This window comes from Chanodichthys erythropterus, chromosome 5, assembly GCF_024489055.1.
Source record: "Chanodichthys erythropterus isolate Z2021 chromosome 5, ASM2448905v1, whole genome shotgun sequence".
Classification (NCBI taxonomy): Eukaryota; Metazoa; Chordata; class Actinopteri; order Cypriniformes; family Xenocyprididae; genus Chanodichthys; species Chanodichthys erythropterus.
The window spans coordinates 55,805-77,281 of record NC_090225.1 but is presented as its reverse complement, the minus strand read 5'-3'; the positions used below and the strand labels follow the sequence as shown (position 1 = coordinate 77,281).

At 39.3% G+C, this 21,477-nt stretch overlaps 2 protein-coding genes across 4 annotated transcripts; both read left to right on the top strand.

The window, feature by feature from the left end:
* The first annotated feature begins 1,310 nt into the window (after positions 1-1,310).
* On the top strand, positions 1,311-12,038 carry zmp:0000000662 (RING finger protein 145). 2 transcript variants are annotated; one of them, XM_067385559.1, is made up of 11 exons: positions 1,311-1,438; positions 1,843-2,146; positions 4,748-4,856; positions 4,943-5,034; positions 6,664-6,905; positions 6,975-7,138; positions 7,212-7,352; positions 7,428-7,610; positions 9,830-9,977; positions 10,048-10,404; positions 10,500-12,038. In XM_067385559.1, exons 2-11 carry the CDS (start codon positions 1,978-1,980, stop codon positions 10,866-10,868), a joined length of 1,974 nt encoding a protein of 657 aa, XP_067241660.1. In that variant the 5' UTR covers positions 1,311-1,438; positions 1,843-1,977; the 3' UTR covers positions 10,869-12,038. The 2 variants fall into 2 exon arrangements, with proteins under 2 accessions (XP_067241660.1, XP_067241658.1); XM_067385557.1 differs by having other exon boundaries at positions 1,375-1,532.
* Positions 12,039-12,412: 374 nt separating this feature from the next.
* On the top strand, positions 12,413-19,601 carry ube2d3 (ubiquitin-conjugating enzyme E2D 3). 2 transcript variants are annotated; one of them, XM_067385560.1, is made up of 8 exons: positions 12,413-12,663; positions 13,371-13,434; positions 13,511-13,542; positions 14,768-14,845; positions 14,927-15,032; positions 17,012-17,105; positions 17,685-17,766; positions 19,031-19,601. In XM_067385560.1, exons 1-7 carry the CDS (start codon positions 12,640-12,642, stop codon positions 17,731-17,733), a joined length of 447 nt encoding a protein of 148 aa, XP_067241661.1. In that variant the 5' UTR covers positions 12,413-12,639; the 3' UTR covers positions 17,734-17,766; positions 19,031-19,601. The 2 variants fall into 2 exon arrangements, with proteins under 2 accessions (XP_067241661.1, XP_067241662.1); XM_067385561.1 differs by lacking the exon at positions 17,685-17,766.
* Positions 19,602-21,477: the final 1,876 nt, after the last annotated feature.

Below are 21,477 nucleotides of genomic sequence, written 5' to 3'. Positions count from 1 at the left end.
GCCTTTGTTTTGAATAGAGAGTATGCATTGACATCACTTTCCCGCCAGCCAATCCCTCAGCTGGACTGAGTGGCAGAAGAAGCTGCTGCATGACTGGATTTAATAGAGGAAACTGCGAAAACACGAGAAAAACAAACGATTACATTAAAGGTTGGGCTCGAAAGTGTTCCTTATGACGTCAAACAATGCAGCCAGGAGTTGTGTTTCCTGACATTTATATGTGCCTGATTTCGATGCCGGGGAAATACATAAAGCAAATCTGCCTGTGAATATTTTATATAACTACAATATAGTTAGGTTTAAATCTGCATAATCTCTTATATCAATGTAATATCGTCATATTGTCCAGCACTAAAACATATATCGTTTTTGACAGTGTTGTTTATTTAAAAACACACAATTATGCAGAATATAAAATGGAAAATATTTAATTGATGAGTTGTCAACATAACGTATAACAATACAATATAAATGGTATGATTTTACCTCAAAATCCAACAATTTGACACAAAATGATAACTGCAAATCCATGTTTCTCCAGCTGTTTCTGTGAATTGCAGTGATCATTTGCTTCTTTTTTCTGTAGCTTTCAGCAGTCTTTAAATATATACCTCAGGTTTTGTGTCAAAGCTATTTGTACAGTCAGCCGCAAAGCTCTTTCCCGTTTTGGATGTGTTTTGTGTGTTTTTCGATGCATTCACACTGAAACTAATGCTGCCGCTCAGTCTTTGTGCCGCTCAGTGGGCGTGGCCGCAGTCATAATGACGTCACATGCATGGCCTCTAGCGGACAGAAAATATTACATATTGCACCTTTAAATGTCTATATAATTTTTTTATTTCTTTTTTTAGTTTCTTATTTATATCTCTCATAGTTTTTTTGTTTCTTATTTTAGTACATCAGGTTAAGCTAAAGCTTAGAAACTAGATGAAATAACATTTTTATTTCATTCATTTTTTAGAGTGTAGTCAATGGGGGCCGAGATCTGCTTGGTTACAAACATTCCTCCAAATGTGTTCAGCAGAACAAAGAAATTCATACATGTTTGGAACAACTTGAGGATGAATAAATGATGACAGGAATTTCATTTTTGGGTAAACTGTCCCTTTAAGAAGACATCAAGTAGCCTACCTTTGTGTAGTTTGAGAAAATAATAATAATAATAATAATAATGCGGCTTCGGGTTATTAAAAAACAAAACAAAAAGGCGAGATATGAGTTTGAGAATATCGCGTATGGAGAATGAAGAATCTATAGATGTTGTACTTGTATTAGTTATAGTGACGAGATGAACCGGAAGCTGGTCTCAGGTCGGCGGAGGTGATGTAAACAGTAGGTGGCGGTAATGCACTAGTGTAGTTTTCATCCACTGTTTTAAAAAATAAAGAAGAGAAACGAGGAGAGGAAGTGGGATGTTTGCAGTGTGTGGTCGAGACAGGTGCGGGACTGTTTATTTATCGATGAATTGTGTTTCTGGCGCCCTTTTGTTGTGAGGAGAAAGCGCGCGAGCTGCGACCATAATACACTCTGAGGTGAGACACGACCGTCTTTAAAACACATTAAAATACTACAATTCGTGTTATTTTCCGTCAAGTAACTTTAAAGCACGATTGAATTACAGCTGTATTAAGAAGTTTCGCTAGTTTAAGGTCTAGATGGTCTCTCCGCCTGACTTCAGCTGAAAAGTTCCCGAAATTCCCGTCTTAAACCGGTCTGAGTAGGCCAGAGCAGGGTTAAGATGTAATTTTGCGTGAAGTCTTCTTGCTGAACGTCGGAAAACAAACCGGAAGGAAGAAACCCATCTTGAAAAACAAAGATCTGTCATCGTTTCTCTTTCCACAGTTTCCACATCAGATCTACTGATGATCCGAATGCGCTTCACATCTTCTAGAGGACCTCCGAACCGGAGCAGAATGGAAGATCAGGCTCTGAAGATGTCATAGTGCAGGTGTCCAGGTGTTCATCTGACAGGTCAAGATGCCCCGACTGGAAGAGGTCGCGAATGTCGTGCTCAGGGTGCCCAGTGTCCTGGTGCTGGACATGCTGTACAAGTGTGACATCGACAGCTTCACGGATCATCTCACAGCCAGGACTGAAGACATGCTCTTCAAGTACAAATATGTCATCTGGAACATATATTACCTGGGTAAATATAATCTGATCATCATCATGTATTATCTCTGTGTATTATATTGCTGTGTGTTTCCTCAGGGGCCGTTACAGAAAGGAGATTAAGTGAAAACTCTGAGTATCAAACTCTGGGTTTTCCGTTTCAGAATGGGAGGTATGTCAAACCCGAGAAAGCAGAGTTAGTCAAGCCCGTTTCTGAAAGAGAGGTAACTTATACTCAGTCAGTTACCATGGTAACTTACTCTGTGAACCTAACCTGGTCGGGAGCAGGTTTTCTTCAGTAAACCCAGAGTTTATTTCGGTCTCCTCCCCTTTTTAAAGTGCAAGTGATGTTTAAATAGTTCACTCATTCATTCACACTGCAAAAATGCTTTTCTCATAGAGTATTTTTTTTTTCATCCTATTTCAAGTACAAATATCTAAAAATTCTTAAATCAAGATGGATTTTACATAAGAAAATGATAAGATAAGATATTTAGTCGTGTTTCCTGGGGGATCTAAATTAAGTGCATTTTACTTGAGTAAAATTATCAATGTCTGCCAGTGTGGTATTAAAAATAATCTTAATGCAAACGGAAAACAAGATTATTCGGAGTGTCTATAAGTGCGAATTCGCAGTGGTGTAGGCGGTAATGCGTTGGGTGCGGAGAATTAAATTGTGATGCGATTGCCTTCTGCCAAGCTCGCTATTCTCCCTTTTCCTATCATATATCACATCAGAAATGCATTTATTTTCAATAATAATGAAGAAAATGTTCTAAAAGTGGAAGTAAATTGCCTAACGCTGCATTGGGGCGCCGGCGTTAACGCTTCTCATTTACTTTGAATGGGTGACGTCATGCGTTGCCGAACTGAATTGTGGGTTCCGTCGCGTCGCTTCACTCGCGTTGCAAGCGGCAGAAGTTGAAGATTTCTCAACTTTTCAAGCGCCAACGCATGCGTCATCCAATCAGATGGCCACAGTGAAGCCACGGGCTTTTTGATCGCCCCCTGGAGGCTGGATGCAGTACAGGTCATAAACCCCGCCCTCTCAATGCAGTCGAATGAGACTTCAGTGAAAACATAAAAATAAATTCTGCTTCAAATAAAACTTTCTGAAAGATGGTTTTGGTCATTTAAGGTAGTTGTTATCACACTGATATATATTCAATTGTTCATTTTTGTGATGATTTAGATTTTAGCTAGCAATTTGATGCAATAAAAACGGGGCGTGGTGTCATGATTCGAACTTGATTGACAGCTTGTCTGAGGACTGTCGGAGCTTCGAGGGGAGATTGAAGATGTATTAACTAACTGTTCATTTTCGATTTCTTTGTTATTTAACACCAACAAAATGAGTTGTTCAGCAGTAAACTGTACTAACTGACCTACAGGATCTGACGGATCACTGAACCTTTTTCTGTAACATTAAATATGGGTGTTATAAGCTAATTAATAAATGTTATTAGTTAAGATAACACAATAATGTTAACAATGTCGGGAAAAAGCAGGTGATCGTTATCTGGCAGTTACCTATTATTTTTATGGGTATAAAATAATAATTAGCAGGACAAAACTAATGATAGCTTACTCTAATTACAGCAATCGATCTCCTGTAACATTAGTTGAACTTGATTTAAAATGGCAGGACCGTTTCTGACGATTTAGAGTTGTTTCTAGTGGCATATTATATTGATTTTATCTACTGAATTTGCTGTTTCAAAAATATTGCTCTAGAAACAGAATAGTCTATTATTTTATAGGTAGAATTTTAAATTGTATATAATTTTTATAGTCTATTTAAAATACTAGAATGATGACGCAGTCGTCTGGGCGGAAGTTTGATATCGCTACTCCGCCTCCGGCTCCACTGACGATTCCTTCTGCGCATGCCCAGGCTCCAAACTTTTTTTTTTTTTGACGTATTGCGTAACGTGTCAGTGCCCATTCATCAGCCCATTTTGGCTTCAGTTCAATACAATGGAAGGAAGCGGCGTCGCGTCGTCCATCTTTCCGTCTATGGTTCGTGCAACACCGGAAAGTAATGTGATTGGCTGTAATCACTATAACGGTCACGTCAACACAAGCTTCAGACACGCCCTCTGTCAAGCGTTGACGCTGACGCCCCGTGTGAATGCAGCGTAACGAGTGTTTAATGATGATAAAATCATTTGCACTCTTATAATTGCATCCTGCATTCTTTTTTTTCTTCCTCTTTTTTTGCATGTGGGATACCATGACAACGAATATTAGTTCAATAACTTACCGTTCAGTTTTCACCTTTGATATTATAACAGTGATAAGAATTAAACTTGCATTGACTCAGAAGTATGCAGACGTCATTTTGTCATGTGCTGTTGCCATGGTGACTCATAAAATCGGAGCTTCATTGATGATGGCTTTTCATAGTCGTGTTGCACGCGCTTAACTCAGAGTCAACCTGCTCAGAGTCGACTGAACAACTCAATTCAGCTGTTCTGAAACTGAAAACTCGAGTTTCCCATCTCAGAGTAAGTCAACTCAGAGCTCAAGTTTTAACTCACAGTTGGTTGAACCTCCTTATTGAAACGGGCCCCAGGTCATGTGATGAGTGTTTGTGTTTCTTCAGGTCATGTGATGAGTGTTTGTGTTTACTCAGGTCATGTGGTCAGTGTTGTGGTGCTGCTGCTGCCGCTCGGACACATTATCCAGCTCTACCTGCATGTTCTCTGTGCCCTGCTGCTCTACATGGCTCATCAGATCGTCAGGTGACAATATCAGCGTGATTTCGGTCATCTGAAGGGTGTGAAGTGATTGGTTTGAAGATGTTCAAAGGGTTTTGTTTTGTTAACAGAGATTATGTGAGAGGTGAAGCTCAGTATGGGTATGATGGTGCGCTCTTTCTGGACTCTCCAGCGCTGAACCGTTTCGTGACGGCGCTCACCAGTAAGTTACGCGTATCACAACCCTCACGCTGATGGCTTAAAGCGCTTTGACCTTTACTGCAGATGCATTGGATTACAAAATATATGATACAGTTTGGACAGTTAAAGGTGCAATATGTAAGATTTTTGGATTAAAATATCCAAGAACCACTAGAACAGTGTTATATATCTTGTTGACTTGTGTACTTACATTATCCCCAATGTTTCCAAGAATGTTCAGTTTCAACCAGGACACGGACCGTGACATCATACACACGTGACCCACGCCTTACGATTTTATTTTGTAGAAACCATGGAAACGCCAAAGACGCTTTAATATATTATGTGTTTTATTAGACAGGTGAGCAACTGTTTGGATACATTCGTCGACAGAAAACGTATCATGTAATTTAATCTCATTTAGTCTTAATCTAGTTTTCTTGATTTTCCGAGAGTACCATGTTATACCACGTCTAACACCATGCCTCCGCTGCTCGCGCTCGTCTCTCGTTGTCAGCCTCGTTCAGCTCCACATCACTCGCCCGCTCTGCTTCACGCTACAGTAACGTTAATAATCTCATCCATGAACATGGTTTCTGCCCGAGTCTCGTCCCGATTCTTTTCCACTGGCTGTAGACGTGAAAACAACACCTCCCATGATTCAGCGGGATCAAGGCGTCATCAATCTACACCTTTGTTTTGAATAAGAGACCTCTAGTGGCTAAATTTACATATTGTGCCTTTAAGTTACACTTTAAAAAATGTCTGAATTTTAATGCATTAAATAAAAAATATCAGACCAAGTAGCATCAGCACACAAAAGATGCTTGATCTCTTCTCAAAACTATTTTTAGTATTATTTTTCATAACTTCAGTATTTGTTTTTAATAATAATACATATTTTCATGGCTGTATGATGTTAGTCAATTAACTCATTCCACAAACTTTGACAACCAGAAATTCTATAGGCTTCATCGCGCAATGAGTTGTTGCCCTGCATCATGTTCATTGTTGTCATGTCATGTGACCTACGTAGGTCTGGGGTGGGGCAAGTGCGCTAAATACATTAATAATTTTAATGCGTTATTTTTCTCTGTGATTAATTCATCGAATTAATGCATTAAATCGAAAGCCCTAATGTATATTTATATACATGTACATGCAAGCATTGAAAAGGGCACTTGTGCTATCTTTACTTAAAATTGTGACTTAAAGGTGCAGTATGTAATATTTTTGCAGTAAAATATATAAAACCTCAGTGTTATATATTTTGTTCACTTGAGTACTTACAATATCCAAAATGTTTCCAACTATTTGAAAATCGTGAGAAAATTTATGTTTTATAATATAATTTATATTTTAAAATTTAAACCAAGGCTCCGGGACGTGTGAGTAGTCGCCTGTCAGTTGCGTCATACCCAAACTTGCCGTCATCAAGCTACGCCTTTGTTTTGAATAGGCCTATAGCGAACTCTAGCGGAAAGATATTGCACGTTTTAAGTGCTTAAGAAACAGTGCCCAAGAAATTACTATTGTATGTTTGTATGGTTTGTGCAATGGCACAGTTACCTTTGTAATATTTGTGCATGTCAGTATAGATCATGACTGTCTTTTATTGTGTGTGTGTGTGTGTGTGTGTGATCACCTGCAGGTCAGATAATAATCAGTACGCTGTGTGCGTTCCTCATGCGGACTCGACGTCTGTGGCTGTTCTCGGCACACTTGCTCCCTCTTCTGTCACGTGTGTTTTCTGTCCCGCTGGACTGGCTCCTCACGCTCTCCTCAGTGTCCATGATGATCACAGCGGCCGAGGTGGCCGTCTTCCTCCTCGTCAACCTCTTTGTGCCGTACAGGCTGGCCAGAGCCACTTACAGAGAAATCATGGAAATCGAGGTAAACGCTTGCGTCTCTGCACGTACGTCGTCTCGGCTCTTCTCGTCTCAGACTCTGTTGTTTCTGCAGGTGACGGAGTTATACAGACTGATGGCCGTCGGCGTGTCTCTCTGGCATGGCTTCGCTGTGCCCGTGTTGTTTAGTGTCTTCTGGTTTGTGCTGTTCGGAGTGCAACTTATCACCAATTTTGGCACTACCGCCCAGCAGGGGCCACTGCTCTACCTCCTGACCAGGTAAACAGCAGAGTGCTGGATCTCTGAACGGCCGTATGAAATGTGAATTGAATCAGAAGTGTGTGTTTTGCAGTGTATCCGAATGCTGTGCTAGCCCGTACTCCCTGCTCGGCCTGACGTTTGTGGTGTCTTATACGGCTCTGGGACTCCTGAGTCTCTGTAAGTTCTACCTCGGAGGATTCAACGCTCTCCAGAACCATAATGTCATGCACAGGTAAGAGAGGATCTGCAGGTTTATTGTGTGCTTGTGTTCGCTCAGTTCAGATGTTTGTGTGTTTGTGTGTCGTAGGGGTGTGACCGAGGGCGTGACCCTGCTGCTGCTGGCCCTGCAGACCGGGCTGTTGGACATGGCCGCTCTACAGCGCTGCTTTCTGCTCTTCATCATCCTCTTCATCGTTCTCACATCTACTTTACAGAGCATGAGTGAGATCACAGAGCCGGTCGTGCTGGGGCTCGGAGCCAGTAGAAACAGGCATGTTGTTTCATCTACAACCTGAACAAATGAGTGTTAATGACAGATTAGAGGAATCAATCATTTTCAAAGCATTTTAAAAAACCATAAAAGTTGAGAGAGGTTGAAGGATGCACAGAGAAAGGAAGATCATTCTATAGTCTAGGAGCCTCAGCTGAAAATCACCTCTACACTTTAGAAGTGTACATATCAGGATCAAACATTATGCCTAAGTTAGTGGCATGGCTTTTTAAACAGAATGAAAACTGCCCCAGACTCATTTTTGGAGTAAACAGTTTGCTGTTTCCCCCCAAAAGCACAATTTTAGCGTTTTTATCATTTAACATTGAAAAATGAGTTCATCCAACATTTCACCTCCTCAAGGCATTCAGTAAGGAATTTTCAGCTGCATTATTTCCTGCTTTGAAAGGCAGGTACAACTGCGTGTCATCAGCATAACGATGATATGAATGCCAAATTTATTAAATATCGAGCCCAGTGGAAAAAGCAACGGCCCTAAAATAGAGCCCTGAGGCACCCCGTAACGTACAGGAGCAGCAGAAGAACAATTATTCTCAATCTTTACACTGAAAGTTCTTCCCTCCAGGTAAGAATGGAACCAATGTAAAGCCGCCCCACTTACCCAACACACACCACTCAAGGTGCCTTAACAAAATGGTGTGATCCAGTGTGTCAATATTGTTTAATACCCTAATAAGGGCAGCTTCAGTACTCTGACCAGTTCTGAACCCTGACTGAAGCTTATCCATTTTGTTAATCTCTGCTAAAAAAGAAGAAAGCTGAGAAAACAACCTTTTCTAGGATTTTTGCAATAAGTATAAATGGATTTAGGCCGGGTTTCTTAACTACCGCATGTTTCAAACTCCGTAGCACACACTGATGTGCCGTGCAAGAACCCATGATACATGCAAGAAAATGTTATGTTATATCAAGTAAATTTGTTCAGATGTTGTTCTTAATGGCCCCGATAAACTCTTTTTCGTTTAGGGGTAAAACGAAGATTGAATTACGTGAGCAGCGATATACTGTTATTGAACATCTGACTCCGCCCACACTGCTGAGAGTGACACTTAGATGATTATGGAAATATAAATCTTTGGCATCCTTCATAGATGCAAACTCTTCACCTTTCAGTGAGAACTCACCTTTTTGAGATCAAAATAGTTCACCTATGGGATTTGCATAGATCCAATGAGAAAGTGTTATTATGGGATGGGGGGGGGGGGTGTCTTACAAAGGTACTTGAGAACTTACAATAAAGAACTGGTTGTTTCAGTTAGTACTGCACAGTGTTTCCTTTACTCTTTACTTTAAAAAACGTCTAAATGTCTACAATAAGTGATGTTTTTGAGATGTGGCAAACAGTATTGCCTTAAATATCCTGCATAGCACTTCCTCATTTATAACATGAGATTTTAACCAAATGTTGTTTTTGGTAAAATGTTGCAACAATATGTTTTTTTGTGTGTGAGTGTGAGTGTGAAAAAATAGTTTTTGACATATAGGGTGATAAAGGATAAATGAAGAAAAATCCTACAAATGAGCATGTAAAGCAAATAACTTTAAGAAAGCATTCAGTGCGAGCATGCCCTCGCCCCACACAGTGTTCTCAGCTTTTTTCCCCCTTACCTGTTTGCATCCCTGATCCTTATAAAATTCACTTTAATGCATCTTTTTCTGACTGACCCCAAACTTTCAAACAGTAGTGTAAATATAACACTTGAACTCCCAGAAAACACTGTAATGTACTGACCACGAAAAGCATGGTCTTCGATACCAAGTCGGTACTGACATTTTAGATATGTGACTCTGTGGAGCGGATTCGTAAACACCTCTGATTGGCCGTTGTGTTCATGTGCTCATTGGATATGTTTGTGATTGGCTACAATGACCAACGCAGGAAAACAGGCGTTTGAAATCAGGCGTCTATCAGCTGACCGGTCACTTTCAAATTCAAACGCTCCCGTGCGTTGATCACTGTAGCCAATCACAGACACATCTGTTGAGCGCGTGCACGCAGTGGCCAATCAGAGGTGTTTGAGTCCGCTCAAAGTGTCACATTTTTAAAATTTCAGTACCGAAGTTTGTACTTTTGATAACTCTACTGTAACGTAACTGTGATTTAAAATTTCTTGTCCTTAATTGATTTGAGTGTGTTTAATCATAGAGTTTAACGCAATCAGATCCGAGTGGTTCAGTGTGATCTTCTCTCTCCTCAGGTGTGTGTGGAAGCACTTGCGTGGTTTATCCATGTGTGGGTTTCTGCTGCTCTTTCCGGGATTCATGGCCTATAAGATCTCCCAGTTCTTCAACATGGACTTCTGGCTGCTGATCTTGGTGTCCAGCTGTATGCTCACCTCCCTGCAGGTGTGCTCTGTCTTCATTCTCGTGTTGTTTAGTGAGATCCCAGCATGCTGATCCTTCACGTGTCTCTCAGGTGACCGGCACCCTGCTGATCTACAGCCTGTTCATGGTGGAGGTGTGGCGCGGCGCGGCCCTGCCCGGTCTGGACGAGATCGTTTACTACGTGAACGGAGTGTGTCGAGTGCTGGAGTTCGCGGTGGCCGTGTGTGTGGTGGCGTACGGAGCGTGGGAGTCGCTGTGGGGCGAGTGGAGCTGGATGGGAGCGTCGGTCATCATCATCCACTCCTACTGCAACGTGTGGCTACGTGCCCAGGCCGGCTGGAGGAGCTTCCTGCTTAGACAGGAAGCCGCTCGCAAAATCAACGTATTGCCACGGGCCAGTGCAGAGCAGCTGCGGGATCACAATGATGTGTGTGCCATCTGCTTCCAGGTCAGAACAAGCGCAGTAAAAGTTAGTGTAGCATCACGATGATGATGATGATGATGATGAAATCCATTTTAACCTCTTTTTTCCCTAACCTGCAGGACATGACATCAGCGGTAATAACATACTGTGGTCATTTCTTCCATGGCAACTGTTTGAGAAAGTGGCTTTATGTGCAAGAGACATGCCCCATGTGCCACGCCTCCATCAAACCCTCCTCCAATCCGACGGCACACCCAAACCCACCTCCATCAGAGCAACACCCGCCGCGTCCTGAGTCCCATGAGGAGGAGGAGCAGCAGGAGGAGGGATCACAGGGAGATGATGATGTTTGCCCTCCAGAGTCTGACAGGAAATTCTCCCAGAGTCCCCAACGCTTGGGTGCGAATGGTGATTCCCAAAGCGTGGACAATCCTGCTCCGAGCTGCTCCTCAGAGGGGGATTCGCAGGAGCTTCGTGAAGCAGACTGAAACATAAGCTCAGCCGGAGAAACATGGAACAGAGAAACTGCCACGGCAAGAAGACAGACTGACAGTGGCGGAAATCGTCTTCAGTGGGAGGGCTCACAGGAAGTGGGACATAAAGGAAGCCATAAGAGCAGAGGGTTACAAATAACTGTCAGAAATACTGCAGGTATATGATTTACTCAGAGACGTCCTGATCCCATCACTGTGGAAGCTTGTTTCCGCCATGAAATGAAAAGGGTACTTGCGACTTTATCTCACAATTCTGACTTTTTTCTCACAGTTGTGGAATATAAAATCAGAATTGTGAGATATAAACTTGCGATTCTGAGACAAAACGCAGTCTTTTTTCCTTCACATTATTTTATGACATTATAACATGCAATTGACTTTAAAACTCACAATTCTGACTTTATATCTCGTAATTCTGACTTTAAAACTTGCAATTCTGGGGAAAAAAGTCAGAATTGTGAGAGAAAAAGTCGCAATTACTTTTTTTTTTTTTTTTCATTCAGTGGCAGAAGCAATCTTCCAGAGATCAGCACCTCAGCAGTGTTAGATAATAGATACCAAATGATATTCATTTTGAGAAATCTTTTCTTGACATTTGTTAAGATTATTTTGGATGATTTGATGATGATTGTCCAATCAGGGGAAGACATGAAAGATAACACACACACACACGGGAAGTTAACTAAGTCTATAGTTTTATTGGGTTTTTTTGGGTATCTAAAGGACTTTTCTCTGTATTTCACATACTGATTATGTACGGAGTGAAGAAGAGACGCAGAGCTGTGGCCGTCTGTGCCTCGGACTCTTCTGTGTGATTTATTAGAGCTGAAATGATGTGTTTGTAATGAAAGTGTCAGTGCACAAGAGACTGCATACAGATTCATCGCTTACGATCACACCGATTAATAAAGTTGTGATTGTTTAAAGCAGTCAGTGTGATTTGGAGACCGTTCTGTGTCCAGTTCAGTGTTTCTTCAATTGTCTTCATGGTGTATGATGATTAAAACAACACAAGTTATTGATTTGTGGATTTTTCTTTTATGGAAACTTGTTTCTGCTACAGAATAAAAATAAGTTTATATCTCGGAAAAAAAAAAATAGTTTCGAGAAATAAAGTCACAATTATGTTTTTATTTTTTTATTCTGTGGTGAAAAACAGCATCGATACGCTTTTATACTTGACGATATTGGGAATAATTCATCAACCAGGTAAAATGGTGTCACTGCAATTAAAAGTTATCATTTGATACTTTTTTTTCTAAGTCTCAGTGATGATGTCACTTCCCTTTCAGATATTGCCTCTGTTGGTGTTTAAACCTTTTAATGTTCAGCTGGACCAGGAACATTATCTTTTGTGTAGTTTAAATGAAATCCAAGGAATTAAGTAAATATGCTTCACCATAATCCCTTCACATTTATTATTCTTGTCAATTTTTCTATTTTAATAAATGAAAAGAAATATATTAAGTTTTGTCCTCCAACGCGCACGGTGGCGCTCGTCTCCCGATCGCGCTTTGAGTCGCCATTTAATCCGCGCGAGCAGAAGCAGCGGCTAGAGAGGCTAACAACAAGCTCACGGACATCTTGTCAGCAGAAGTGTGTCTGTCCTCGCGCCTCTGATCGCATTTATATCGCGTTTAGCCGCTGAGTGTGAGCGATATTCCTGCCATCCCGACACTTTAATGTGAGTAGAGCTCTAGGCGGCTGCAGCGCTCGGGTCAGCGCACCGTGAGAAAGAGATTCAGTTATTCAGCACAGAGGGAAGATGGCGCTTAAACGAATCCAAAAGGTGAGAGGAAATTATCTTGAGTATAAATATATGTGTGATTTATTATTTTAGTCATCCAGCGGCGTATTATCTTCATACACGCGACGGACGGAGTTGTTTTGTTTGTATTAATAAGGAGATCAAACGTGTCGTTTTAATTATTATTTTTCGCCTTAAGTCAGTGTTTACAATCTAACTCTGTCAATATATACAGCTGTCTCGATGTCAGATTATAAAATATCCTAATAATAGTATAGACGACAAATCTTACACAATATTGATATTTAAACTCATAGTAATAATAATCATTAAGATGATTACTAGAGTGTTTGTGGATATTAAACTTGTACCATAGTTAGTTTTATGAAATGAAACTAAAACAACTCATATGATAATTCCTAAAAGTTTCGACGTCAGGTCTCCATTTTAGTTGACCTTTAGGGTCTGCGAGGTTAAATTTGGGATCCTGAACAGTTTTGTGTCCATATTCTGCAGTAAAGTGTCTTTTCCCATGTTTCAGTGTGTTGGAAGTTCAGCAGTTTGTCATGAAGATCATGTTGAAATAAAAATAAGTCTCTGAAAGTGTTGTTCAGCTCTTCTCCCTCATGACCCGCTCTGGACTATAAATACATCTGCTGAAACACTCTATCTGCTGGTTTCATCTTGCTCTCACTATACGCCATTATTGACCCGTATCTTCTGCTTCATTCTGATCTTCTTCCCTGCAGGAACTGACTGATCTGGCTCGGGATCCTCCCGCTCAGTGTTCAGCAGGTCCGGTGGGGGATGATGGTGAGATCCCGGACCTTTACATATATTTACATGTGTTACGTTTGTGTGTATTTACTGTACGTGATCTCTCTCGCAGTGTTCCACTGGCAGGCGACCATCATGGGGCCGGTGAGTACAAACACACACTACCATTCAGACGTTTGGGAAGTTTTGAAAGTTTCACCAGTTACTTGATCAAGAATACAGTAACTTTGTGAAATAAACATAATAATTTTAACTTCAGTGTCACATGATCCTTCAGAAATCATTCTAATATGCTGATTTGCTGCTCAAGAAACAGTTCTGCTTAATATTTTTGTGTCAGTGATGTAGGGCTGCACGATACTGGAAAAAACTGACATTTAGTTTTTCTGCAATATATATTGCGATATGAAAAAAAAACTTGAATAGATCTATTTGGAAAGAATGAATCATTCTAGGATGATTGGGGTGATTTTGAGGTGAGTGAATATGCTTAGAAAATAATGAACAAATTACAAGCATAGATAAATATAATAGAATACAAATTCAATACATCGCGCTTTGTATTTTTCAAGCAAGTCTAACAGTATTCAGGTACAGAAATTGAATAATCAAATGTAAAAACACTGCATAGTCTCACTGTGTAAATTAAACATAATTATTCTGTGTTAAAACTACAAAAGTGATTTTTCTTTGTCTTTTGTTTGATTAACATTCATGACACAGAAAGCAGCAGGAATATTAGGCTTCTGTCACTTTAAGAACGAATGTGCGGATACACATACTGTTACACAGCCGGTTTTCTTTCTCAGTTGTTTGGTTCACCTAACCCAAAATCATTTGTGTTTACGAGGATAGATGATCTTTTATGTGCATTGTGACTTTTTTTTTGGCATGTATGTGTTCGTTCAGGCACAAGCAGACGTGGAAGAGAACGGCATATGGAGTTCTTTCGCATCCTCGCGCACTCAAATGGTTTATAATCTCTTGAATGTTTCAGCTGACGGGACCTAAACACATTCAAATGATTAACTTTCATTGACAAACTTTGCAGTTAATCATAGAATCAATGTGCGTTTCTATACTAGACGTCGCACGTGACTTTAGCGGATGCGCACATTGCAATTTCGATGCTAAAATGATATATATCGTGCAGCCCTAAAACTATGTATTTTTATTCAGGATTCTTTGATGAATAGAAAGACCAGCATTTATTTTGTAATCACTGTCATTTTTTTAAAATCAATTTAATGCATCATTGCTGTGATTTCTGTTTAAAAAACAAAACAAAAAAACCCTCAAACTTCTGAATAGAAGTGTAAATGTACTAAAGAGATTTTTTTTTTTTCTCCCCATTTTTATATAAATACAGAATGAAAGTCCATATCAGGGTGGTGTCTTTTTCCTAACCATACACTTCCCAACAGATTATCCCTTTAAACCACCAAAGGTGAGAGCTTTGGTTAAAAATGTTTGTTTTTCCCCTTGTGTTTGTTTGTAGGTGTGTTTAACATTGTTTTCTTTGTTTCAGGTTGCTTTTACTACAAGAATCTACCATCCTAACATAAACAGTAATGGCAGCATCTGTCTGGATATCCTCAGGTCCCAGTGGTCACCTGCACTCACTATTTCTAAAGGTACACAAACAATATTAATGGTGCTTTAGTTTTTTCACACCGCGATGTGTATTTATTAGGCCTAAATTAAATATATTTTGATATATAAAAAATAACACGAGGCTCAAACATCCACTTTGTAAGAAACGTGTTTATTTTAGCACTTCTGTAAAACATTGAGATAAATGTCAGTACGGATGTAACGGTACATGTATTCACCGTCACGGTTCAGTTCGTGCAGTCAGACGACGAATACAGTCGGTCAAAGGCGATCCACGCTCCAATCCAGAAGGGGGCGCATGTGGTCAGAACAACAGATGATCTATGCATAGATATGTTTACATGTAATCTCTCAACCAATATTTCGAATGCAAAAAGACATCAATATAATGAGATTAATGTCTCACGTAGCGTAACATTCACCTCAGGCAAGTCATTCAGTGTCCACAGCATGTTAGTTCACTAGAGAAATGAACTCCAGAGCATTTCACTAAATATATGCACTATATCTGCTTAATTTACTTCACCTGTTAATGTCTTAACTTATTAACAAATATTAAAAAATTATGACAGTAACTGTGTAAATTATTATATTTAAAAAATGAATTGGAGAAGTTATTGTAAAATCTGCCTTGTGTGCAATTTAATACTGTCTTTTTTGGTCATATAATACATCTTTTGAATCTGAAGAGTCTACTTTTATTTGTGTGCACTCGCAATAACAATAAAACGTTGTGCTTTTGTAAAATAATTAAAGCAAATTATGTGATTTCTGCCGTGTCTCTGTGAACTTGAGCGCGCCTAAAGAAATATCCGAAACTCCATGTAAACTTGCCTCACACACATGAAAAATACACCTTTAAATGAACCAACTGAAATGGAAAACAAATATTCTCAGGTTATCTGTATGAATTGTCCACTACGACGAGTCAGCATCGTCATCTTCATCAAATTCAGAAGACACTAGTTTATCAATGGATTATTAAAATGAGAGCGCAATCTGCTTGCTGTTTTTCCCTGACACATTCATAATCGTTACTTCTGCTGGTGCGTCGTGCCAAGATTTATGCGTTCGCTTGAACACTGAATTAGTCAACTAAAATGAACGACTACTAAAAATCTTTAGTCGAGGACAGCCCTACCCTGTTGACACCTGCGTTTAGCGCTGTTCACTCGTGACCCGATGGACCAAAACACACCTTAATACCCGCTGTAAACAGAATTTGACGTACAAGTAAAAAGGAATCTGTCCTACAGCGTTTCTCTACTTAACCTCACTGAAGGATGAAAATATAAAAATATAAAATATAATATAAAAAACAGTCGTAATGGTGATTTTAATGATTTTGAGATTTCAGATAAGCTTTCCATTGATGTGTGGTTTGATAGGACAGGACAATATTTGGTCGAGATACAACTATTTGACAATCTGGAATCTGATGGTGCAAAAAAAACAAAATTTAAAGTTGTCCAAATGAAGTCCTTAGCAATGCATATCCTATGCAAATGATGTTTGATATATTTACAGTAGGGATTCATAGAACATGATCTTCACTTGATCAAAAAAAATGGATAATTTCGGCTTGTGTGACTGGTTTTGTGCTCCAGGGTCACAAGTGAGCGAAAGGAAGAAACTTTATAATCCCCTGTGAAAATGCTGCGAGTCAAGATTTGGGAAAAGAAATGAGATGGAATATTATAGAGTTAGTGGAAAATCGCAAAAGCTGATGAAAATGTTGCCATGCTTGTAATGTAGCGTTTAATTCCTAACCCTTTTGTAAACAAAGTGCTTCAGTTGTGTTGTAAAATTCATATAAAGCTGAATTCACATACAAACTAATGTGTTTTGGGCGGATGTCAAGTTGACCGGCAGTCTTGATTGAACTCAAGGTGGATCTGGTCAACTTACTTGATTGGACAAGCAACATGATATTTTGTATAGTTTCCACTGCCATATGTCTGATGTTGTGTATATATTGTGTTATGTGTGTCCTCTGTAGTTCTCCTGTCCATCTGCTCACTCTTATGTGACCCCAATCCAGACGACCCTCTTGTGCCAGAGATCGCCAGAATCTATAAAACAGACACAGAGAAGTACGTACTTTAAACTTCTTACAGAGATGTTTAATGTTTTTACACATGTGCACATCTAATGTTATTTTTAAATTGTACATTATTTGCTATTTTTAAAAATGATTCATCTTAAATACTGTTTACATTTTGTTAAATCTTAAAATCATTTATTTGTTGTCTCCCAGTTTTTTCAGTCTAGCGTGAGTCTCGTTCATTTTTGCAAGACTGTAGAGCACCACTTAGGCTTGATAAGCGAATTATTGATTTGCAATTATGGCTACACTTTAAATCTGATTCAGAAAGCCTGTTTGAATGCAGTCGGCACCAAACAGAATCAGACGTGAATTACAGCAGTTAATATCTGCATCAAACCTTTTTACAACATTTTGCAAAATAGCCTTGCTGCTGACATGGTGTAAATAAACAAATAAATGAGGTGAGGGGAGGAAAAAAAGGATGGAAAAGAGCATCTTTTGTCAGTGACATGGATGTGGGAATCTTAGTTTTATTTGGAAAGAACAGGCAAGGACTCCAGTCATTCATGTAAATGCAGTAGAAGTGAACAGACCTCTCTCTCTCTAACACATCATGCTCTGTCAGGTATAATAGAATGGCAAAGGAATGGACAGAGAAATATGCCATGCTGTAGGTGAAGGGCAGCTCTGCACTGTGAACATTAGAGGTACTGTAGAGAGTGAAGCACTTCCTGTGTGGTGCAGCATGAGCGTGTGGCTACAGCAGGTGTGCGTCACTAATACATGCGATCACGTCTCTTCTGAAACACTGAAAAATGACAGATTTCTTTCTCAAATGCAGATTTGTTAGGGTTTATTCAGTCCTGCATTAAACCGTACCGTAAGCATGGCTTTTAATCAGCCATAAACTCTTACAGTAGCATGATGTTTTTGTGTTGGGTACGTAAAAATGGTTAGAGCTGTAAACTGTAGTGGCTGAGCATTTTTGGTTTGTGTAGCACTGCATGAGAACGCTAGCAGAAATATAGTATACGTTAAACTATAAACTTAAGTTTTGTTGTTAAAATGGGCAAGTAAAAAAGTGATAAACTGAAAAACATTATTAAAGGTGCAGTAAGTGATTTCTGAGAAACGCTGTTAAAAATTAAAAATTTAATTCAACATGTAAACAAACATTTTTGCCAATATTTGCTAGAAGTCTGTTCTGTGTGTGCTAAAAAATGTTTGTACTAGAGCTGTCAAAATTAATGTTAATTTTGGAATAATTATTTTATTTTATTTATTTATTTTTCAGTTTAACGTGTCAAATATTTAACACAATTAATGCAGCAACCATTTATTCTGTCATCCTTTGACCGAACTACAGTATATAATCCCGCTATAATCAATGCTGTCTCATTGATGTTAATAAAACAACAAAGAGAAAATCGCTTTTATAGTTAAAGTTTTAAATATGGATATTTTTCTTACACAAACTCATCACTTCTCTTCAGAAGGTCTTTATTAACCGCCTGAAGTCGTATCGATTACTTATATGATGGATGATTTTTTTTTTTTTTTTTTTTTACCCCCCCATTCACTCCATTATAAAGCTTGGATATTTGTAAATATATCTCTGATTGTGTTCGTCCGAACGAAGATAGTCATTTTTGGGTGAACTATCCATTTAATATTGGAAAAATCTTCCGGCGCTGGAGAGACGTTAGGCAGCGGGACGGTAACGCGAGTAACATTGCGTTTGCTGTGTTTCACAGAACCCAAAAAATCACAGCTGATTCGTCCATACGTGCGGCAGCTGTAAGCGTTCGCCTGTGATCATGTTAGCGTGTTTGTCGATTTGAAACATCAACAGTGAAACCACTTACTGCTCCTTTCAAGGAGTCGTCAGAAACCTGCGCTCTGGAAGCGATGGCTGCGTGAAGGATCGCTAGATTTCAAACGCTTGATGTTTTGTTTTTCTCTCCTCTGCAGATACAACAGAATAGCGCGGGAATGGACTCAGAAATATGCCATGTGATGTTGGCTGGACACATTAACAAACTGTTTGTTCTCTCATGTTTTGGACACTGTTGCAAGACCATATTTCTCCATCTGTCTCTTATGGAGGCATAACCCCAGTTTTATGCTCAAACAGGAATGCAGGCCTGCTCTTGGCCTTTCCACACTACAAAGTCTGGAGATGGACCTCGTCAGTCTGACGGACGCTCTCTCACTTCACAACACGTCATGCCTGTATGACCACAGTTATCCTCTCTGAGCCGCTCGGAGAGTGAACGTCTTTAGGTTGTTCTGCTTTTTTTGAGGCCTTACTCCTGGAGTGCATGCAATCGCAGGAGAACAGGTCAGATGTTGTACATCAGTGGGAGATTGGGACCGATTTCCTCTATATTGTGCTTGATTGTAAAGATTTGCAACATTCGGATCAGCTCTTGGCCCAACCTTTCACAGCTGTGACGACACTGAAATTACAACTCACTCGATTGGCTTAAATATCTATTTAAAGTCCTGCTACTTTTTCCCTTCAATAAAGATGCAAAACTCATACTGTGTGCTTCTGTTCTTCTGTTTGAATTCAGACTTCTAATCTACATTCATTTAAATAAAGAGATGTTTTAAGGCGAGACACTACAGGCAAACGCTTTTTTTGTTGTTTGTTTTTTGTTCACCTGTCAATTTTGAGATTTTGTGCTTGTTTTTTCAGGTTGGTGGAAAGAAAGCATCCAAAATGCACTTTGAAGAGTATCTTTTATAGCACTTTATCTATTTGCGTCTGTAGATTTCAGTTACAGTACATTTAAAGGCTGTTTTCTTAAAATAAGTTTTTTTTTTTCTTAATCTCCACTTCAGCATAACTTAAATACACTAAACTTTACAGTTTTATTCCTGTTAGTTCCTGTCCTTGATTCTGATTGGTCAATAGCTGTTTTTTTTCACGATGATCACGGCTATGACCGCTTCACCCAACGGTTCAGTGTATCACTACGCAACACCCTTAGCAAATTAAACATGTTTGTTCTTTATTTATATAGAGAAAGAGATCGAGTGAGCGAGTTTATTACCTGCGTTCAGATTTAGCATTTTCCTTCAGGTCAGTCCTATGTTCATCATTAAAAATGTTTAAATGTCTGCTGCGATATCTTGTCCTTTTAACAGTTAAGGGGTTTTCCCGTGAATGGCAGCGCTAGTCAAAGCATTTATCAGTTGCGTCTCCGTGTTCACAACAATTCAGTCTTTTCAGTGTAAAAGTCTTCGCTACTGACGGACACACTCATAAAGACAGTCTTTGGCGCCATCTAATGGCGTAATAATGTAACTTCTGTTGCTGTTCACGGTCAGGGACAAATTTTTTTTCCGGTGGAAGGAAGGCTTTTAGTGATTTTACTTCATGAAAGTTGCATTGATGCATATTTTTGGCTTTAATATTTGTATCGTGTGGTAACGGTTTTATAAAAGCAATAAGGTACTCGAGACTGTGCTGTATCCTGAATAAGTCACGGCTGAAGGGGTTACTCCGCTTCGCTTATTCATGATACAGCACAGCCTCGAGTACCTTACTGCTTACCTATATTCTGAAGGTTTTTACCAAGGGGTTTGTTGATATATAATTTGCTTGATTTTATACAACTTTTTCCCCCTAAAAAATTGTGATTTTTTTTTTTTTTTTTTTCTGGCTGTTGACAGTATTTTCTGATTTATGAAGTGATAAAAAGAGCTTGTCAGAGAGCGACCTCTAGAGGCGACATAACTGATGCCTCGTAGAGTTTGTTTTGACACGTGACGTGAGGCTGCACGCTGCACAGAGCGGGACACTTCAAAAACGGATTTAAATACAGTGTACATGTTTTCATATCATTATAAAGTAATTAGTTTGAGTAGATGCTGCATTAGTGGAGAACAGCAGTATGTTTGCAGTCGAGGCTGGGAGGATGCGAACATCAGTACCTCAAGCGGTTAAAACAATGTGACAAAATCACCAACCTGTTTGGTGTCACGATTGTTACCATTCATTTGCATTAGTTTATATGCATTTGTTCGCTGTTATGCATTCATTATCCAGCGAAGTTGCATATTTAAACTGTATTCTCATCATGCAGAGACCGAAACATAAATCAGAAATGTATTTGATTTCAGTTCTTTTTTCATTGTAACATATTTTGATTAAATAATCATCAAGTTTTCTAAAATAGAGGCAAATAATGTGTGAACGTATACTTACAGTATAATAGACACATGCTATGCCTTTGTGTGTAAAGATGGTCATTTTTAAGCAATAAGCATGACTGGATTTATATGAAATGGAAACACTTTACAATAAGAGTCCATTTGTAACATTAAATAAGGTTAATAAAAGTATTGTTCATTGTCAAGTAACATTCTAAACAGTGACTTTAACTTCTACCAAAGTCATTTTCTGGTAA